The 6,620-nt window shown below is 39.8% G+C and overlaps 1 protein-coding gene across 2 annotated transcripts; it reads left to right on the top strand.

Moving 5' to 3' along the window:
• Window positions 1-3,087: 3,087 nt before the first annotated feature.
• RNASE10 (ribonuclease A family member 10 (inactive)) lies at window positions 3,088-5,743 on the top strand. 2 transcript variants are annotated; one of them, XM_046654776.1, is made up of 2 exons: window positions 3,088-3,275; window positions 4,621-5,743. In XM_046654776.1, exon 2 carries the CDS (start codon window positions 4,626-4,628, stop codon window positions 5,265-5,267), a length of 642 nt encoding a protein of 213 aa, XP_046510732.1. In that variant the 5' UTR covers window positions 3,088-3,275; window positions 4,621-4,625; the 3' UTR covers window positions 5,268-5,743. The 2 variants fall into 2 exon arrangements, with proteins under 2 accessions (XP_046510732.1, XP_046510731.1); XM_046654775.1 differs by having other exon boundaries at window positions 3,088-3,283.
• The last annotated feature ends 877 nt before the right edge of the window (window positions 5,744-6,620 follow it).

Genomic DNA, 6,620 nt, shown 5'->3' with positions numbered 1-6,620 from the left:
ATGTTTTGGTAAGTGCTATGCAATAGCAATAATAGTAGGAATAACAACAGTAGCTAATACATTTATCCTTTTACATGCAGTTTCCTTTTCTTAAAATTTTTTTATTGTAGTAACATTGGTTTATAGCATTAAATAAATTTCAAGTGTATGTCATTGTATTTCAATTTCTATGTAGATTACATCATGTTCACCTCCCAAAGACTAGTTACAATCCATCACTATATACATGTGCCTAATCACTGCTTTTTCCCTCCTCACTCCTCCCTTCCTCTCTGGTAACCACCAATCTAGTCTCTGTTCCTATGCATTTGTTTATTGCTGTTTTTATCTGCTATTTATGAGTGAGATCATAAGGTATTTTTTATCCCTCTGACCTATTTCACTTAGCATGATATCCTCAAGGTTCATTCATGTTGTCACAAATGGCCAGATTTCATCTTTTTTATGGCTGAGTAGTATTCCATTGTATATATATGCCATATCTTCTTTATCCATTCTTCTCTTAGCGGGCTCTTAGGTTGTTTCAAAGTCTTGGCTATTGTGAATAATAACGCAAGGAAGATGCGGGTCCATATATTCTTATGCATTTGTGTTTGCACATTCTTTGGATAAATACCCAGCAGTGGAATTGCTGGATCATATGGTAGTTCTAGTCTTAATTTTTTGAAGAATTTTCATACTGTTTTCCATAGTGGCTGCACCAGTTTCCATTCCCACCAGTAGTGTATGAGAGTTCCATTTTCTCCACAAGCTCTCCAATACTTGTTATTTCTTGTCTGGTTAATTATAACCATTCTGACAGGCATGAGGCGATATCTCATTGTAGTTTTGATTTGCATTTTCCTAATAATTAATGGTGTCGAACATCTTTTCATGTGCCTGTTGGCCATCTGCATATCTTCTCTGGAGAAATGTCTGTTCGGAATTTTTGCCCATTTTTTAATTGGGTTGTTTGTGTTTTTTGGTTGTTGAGATGTATGAGTTCTTTACATATTTTGGATATTAACCCATTATCAGCTGTAGGGTGGCAAATATCTTCTCCCAATTGTTAGATTGTCTTTTCATTTTGTTGCTGGTTTCCTTTGCTGTGCGGAAGCTTTTTAGTTTGATGTAGTCCCATTTGTTTATTTATTTTTTCCATTGTTTCCTTTGCCTGGTCTGACATGGTACTTGAAAATATACTGCTGAGACCAGTGTCAAACAGTGTCCTGCCTACACTTTCTTCTAGGAGTTTTATGGTTTCAGGTCTTACATTCAAGTCTTTAATCCATTTTGCATTAGTTTTTGTGTATGGTGTAAGTTAATGATCTACTTCATTCTTTTTTTTTTTTTTGAGGAAGATTAGCCCTGAGCTAACATGTGTGTCCATCTTCCTCTGTTTTATATATGGGATACCTGCCACAGTGTGGCTTGATAAGTGGTGTGTAGGTCCGTCCCTGGAATCCGAACCAGCGAACCCTGGGCCACCAAAGTGGAGGGCACAAGCTTAACCACTAAGTCACCAGGCCAGGCCCCTCTACTTTCATTCTTTTGCATGGGGCTGTCCAGTTTTCCAAACGTTATTTATTGAACAGCCTTCCCTTTCTCCATTGTGCATTCTTGGTTCCCTTGTCAAAAATTAGCTGTGCATAGATGTGTGGGTTTATTTCTGGGCTCTCGATTATGTTCCATTTATCTGTGTGTCTGTTTTTGTGCCAGTACCATGCTGTTTTGGTTACTATGGCTTTGTAGTACATTTTGAAATCAGGTAGTGTGATACCTCCAGCTTTGTTCTTTTTTCTCAGGATTCTTTTTGCTATTCGGGATTACATGCAGTGTCTTTTATAATGTTCCCAACATCCCTATGAGGTAAGAGCTATTATTATTCAAATTTAGAAGATAAGAAAACTGTAGCCTGAAAAAGGAAAAAACAAAAATAAAACCTGTGCAGTCTAAAGGTTATATTTGGACCACAGACTTAGGTCCTTTCTTCATATTTAATCAAGCATTATTTCAAACAACTGCTAATAGTAACCAAACACCCCAATAGTAAAGAAGCAAGTGAATTGTGTAGTTGAACATATTATCATTGCTGACTCTATCCCGCTGCTAGTTTTAATGGATGATTCGTTATTTCCTCCTCATGTTGCAAATAGACCTCACCAGAAGGAATGGGCAGAATAGACACCAAAGAGGGATAACACAAGCAAATCGCAAGAGTGAAATGCAATAAATGCCTACCACAAAGTGAGAGCTCAATTTTGGTTAGTTGTTGTTATTATTAGTATTGTAAATCGTCAACATGAGCACTGCAAAGGGTCAGCCTGATAGACTTTGCACATCATGGAAGCAGTTCCCAGACCACCATTTGAAAATTCCAGCCTGAATGACGAAACAAAACATCCTCATAAAGGGTATTGTTTATGTGTAGAGAGGGTTTTTCTGGTGCTTTAATAATCTGCAGAGTGCTTTTAAAAATATTATCTCATGATGTCACTTTTAGCTAAAGAAGTGAATAGAATCAACATTGGAACCCTTCTGGTTTTACTCACCCAGGCTACAGGACTGGTGGTGATGGTGCTACCTTGGCTATTGTCTTATTTAGGGTTAAGTTATCAGGTTTGCAAAATCTGAATATTCCTATGGGAATGTGGTTATTCATTGGGGTTGGAAAGATGGAGTGGAGAGTGGAGGGCTGGGATAGCCTTCATAGGTAAAGATAAGTGGAAATTTGTGATTGACTCAGATATTCCAAATCTTCAAATGAAGACATGATACAGTTCTAAAATGTGACAAGCAAAATGACCACGTTGGAGAGATGAACTAAATAAAAGACCAAGATCTTGACATTCCAGAAATGATAGGAAAGGGCTGAAGGAAGTACATGTGGAGAATATAAGGAAATGATTTGGTTTTAAAGTCACAGGCAAAAGCAGGCTGTATAAACCACAGGATAGTGGGTGTAACTCAAGAGAAGAAGAATTGATTGCCAAAATAAAACTATCTGCAGTTTCCCAGGCTGGAGACATTTCCTGTCTTGGATGTCTGGATCTACTTCAAAGTGTTTGTGGGTGCAGGAAGGAGAACTGGCTGAGCATGTTTATTCAGTGCTGGATAGGGAGAGTGGAAGGGAGCGTGGGCTTAGGAAGTAAGCCTGGGTTTAAGAGTACATGGACCACAAGGAGCTAACCATTCTTCTGCGGACCAGCATCCAGGGCACTTTTCAGAGAGAAGGAAACCCTGGGAGGGAAGAACTTGTTGAACAGGAAGCCACAAGAATCTTTGAAGCTATTTGGGTATGTAGGTAAGTCACAGTGGGTGCCCCAGGGAACAGCATGAGAAACTCTCTCCCTTTTTAAAAAGTTTAAAAAATTTTTTTGAAGTATTTTCAACTTTAGGGAAAAGTTACAATAATAACACAAGGAACTCCTGAATACTCTTTACTCAGGTACATTATTGTTAAAGACCTTTTCTCACATTTTTTTGATCATATTCTTTCCTTCTCTGTAAACACACATGTACACACATACATATAATCAATATTTTGAACAATTTGAGAGTAGGTTGCATACATCATGCCCCTTTTCTCTGTAATATTTCAGGGTTCATTTTCTAAGAACAAAGATATTCTCTTTAATCATAGTACAATTTTCACATTCAGTATATCAAACATTGATACAGTACTCTTATTTACTCCATAGACTATAATCTAATTTTATCAATTGCCTCAATAATGTTTTTTAATAGTAATTTTTATTTTCTAGTAGGGAAGGGATTTTTATTTTCTTTGATAGGGGGATGAGACTGGCCTAGCAGGACAAAGATGCATGGTCCTCTCAGCTCTCATTAGGATCTTTATTAGTAAAGGAATCCCAGTAGATCAAGTCAATCGTTTGGTTTTCTTCGGTTTCATTTTTATTCTATTTTTTCCCTGAGAGTATAAAACTAATCAGCAGGAAATACCCAAGTGCTGAGAGATCTTTAGTAGTAGAAAGGATCTGGCATGAGAAGATGTAGTTTTAGCAGGGTCCTGAGATGTGAAATTGGGCATCTCCCCATCTCGCTTGGCCCCACTGGCCTCAGCTTAGGAGTGAGAATGGACTATAGCACATTTTCTATTCCTTCTGTGGGAAGGATAGGGAGAGTAATAGATACTTGAATAAGCAAAAGTGAATTTGGGCTAAAAATAGAGAAATGGTCTTGTGGTAAACCTAGTCCTTTATTGAGAAAAAGATTTTCTACAAGAATTTCTCTCAAGGAAAATGTGACACTATACTTGCTTGTTTTCTCAACCATTCTCTTGGGTTATTTGGAACTAATTTTTATTTAAGAGGCAACTGATATCAACTTTCTTAACTGATTCCTCATATGTGAACCAGTTTCAGAACTGCTTTCCCTGGTCATCTTCCTATTCTGCAGGATCCATACGTTATTACACAATGACAGGGAATGTGGTGGGGAGGACAGGAGAAGTGGGAAAATAATGAGAAAGGACCTTTGCCTTGAGGGGGATGGAGAAATGTGGCAAAGGGAGAGGAGACTCCAAAGACAATGCTGTCAGGGTTTAGGGTGTCGAGGGTCTCTACTGGAGCCAAGTTTCATCTCATAAGTCAGTCCTTCCATTTCCTTCCTCCTCTCTAGGTAAAATGAAGCTGACTTTGGTGCAGATCTTTTTCATGATGTTGCTGCTGTTGCTGGGCCTGGGGATGGGCCTGGGGTTGGGGCTTCAGATGGCTGCAGCAGTCCTGGAGGATAGTGATCAATCACTGAATGACTTTTGGTCCAGTGACTCACAGGAGAAGGCCGAGACCACTAAGGAGGGAGATGGCCCCCGAACCACAGAAACCCTGCTGCTTAGCAACAAAGGAGTGGTTCAACCTGTGTGGCCAGAAGAGACTATCCTCGCTGAAGATGAAGTTGGAGGAAACAAGATGCTCAGAGCTGATGCTCTCTTTCAGAGTGACAAAGACTATCTTAGGCTTGACCTGATGAACAGGGAATGCAATTCCCTAATGGCACATAAGGTGAAGAAGCGCAACCACACATGTATACCTGAGTACACATTCATCCATGAGGAACTAGACACAGTCAAAGCTGTCTGTAAGAATCCTGTTGTTGCCTGTGATCTCAAGGGAGCCAAATGTCACAAAAGCTCCCGTCCTTTTGATTTGACATTCTGCAAGTTATCCAAACCAGGCCAAGTCACTCCTCACTGCAATTACCTAACTTTCATTTTTGAAAAGTTCATTATTATATCCTGTAATGACATGAAGGTCAAGATAACATGAAGGTCTGGACAATGAAGCAACTTCTCCTCCTCTTCCTCTTCACCTTCTCTCCTTCCTCTTCCTTTCCACTTCTTTCTCACATTGTTTCTTCCTCTTAGGTATTCTGCAAAAAGGTTCTGGGAAGAGAAACCAGCCTATTCTTTATCATTTTCTTCTGAAAATATTATTCTTCTTTGCTCTCGGGTTCACCCAACTTGCATTTTGTTCCTGGAATTATAGGTGGCAGAAGAAAGTAATGATGTCTAGTCTCTCTAGGTTCTCCATCTCTTGGATCTTATCTCCTGCCCTGGAAAGAGATAAGTAAAGAACTGCTTGGTTTCTCCTGTGATCCTGGTCATCAGTCTGCTCCTTGCTCTGTTTGTCTTTGGGTATGGATTACATGAGTTTAATGCATCCTTTACCCATGTTCTTCCCTGCTACCCGCCGTGAGCCTCTAGGATAATCACATCAGCCTCCTGGGCTTTCCACACAGCACTTCTCTGCTATGGATGCAAATTAAAATGATTCTATCTGTGACTGCATCTGGAGAACCATGTGAATTGGGTTTCTTTTTCTGAGTTTGAAAAAAATGTAGGGCCTAGGTGTAGGGGTCTGCTGGTAAGGTGCTGTGGTGCTGCAGACCATGATAGAACATGTGCTGGGGCAAGCCCAGCACTCTTTTCCTTGAGCCTCCTCAATACTTTTTCCTTTCCTCCCATTTTGTACCAACTGCCTCTTTCCTTTCCTTCTTTTCCCCCTCTTCCCTCTGTTGTCCTTTTCCTCTTCTTCTTGGGCCCCATCTGTTCTTCTTCTGGATCTGTTTAGAAATTCACTCAGCCAACACTGATCATTTATGCTATGCCAAGTAAGAAGATGTTGGTCCTATAGTCAAAAAGTCAGGCATAGGGGGTTGGAGGGAGAGTGGGTCAAGGGAGTGATGAGGATAGACATTAAGAGAGAGATCTTTTTTTCCAAATTAGGTCCAGAAAGTAGAATAGTGCTCACATTAGGTGCTCAATAGATGTAGAATGAATGATATTGGAGGTAGTCTTATTCTCACTCAGCCTCTCCCACTTTTTTGCACTGAAGAACAAGAAAGTCAGTGAAAGAATAATTTCAGCAGAGAAGAGATTGGATCTACTCAAGCTATGGATTTGAATAAATAGAGGATGTAAGTGGCTGCCCTCAACTTATTTCCTCTGAATTCAAATCTATCAAGAAATGCTGTAGTTAAAGATGTATGGGCGCAGGAGGGAATCAGAGAAAATGGCAATGGGGATTCACCGGGTGACCGACTTTGAGATTTCCTCCCCATTGAGATTTTTCTCTGTTTCACCCTCCTAGACTGTAACACACTTGAAAGTTAGGGACATA

Source organism: Equus quagga, chromosome 2, assembly GCF_021613505.1.
Source record: "Equus quagga isolate Etosha38 chromosome 2, UCLA_HA_Equagga_1.0, whole genome shotgun sequence".
NCBI classification, from domain to species: domain Eukaryota; kingdom Metazoa; phylum Chordata; class Mammalia; order Perissodactyla; family Equidae; genus Equus; species Equus quagga.
Note: the sequence above shows the minus strand (reverse complement) of the source record. Positions and strands in the feature narration are given on the sequence as shown.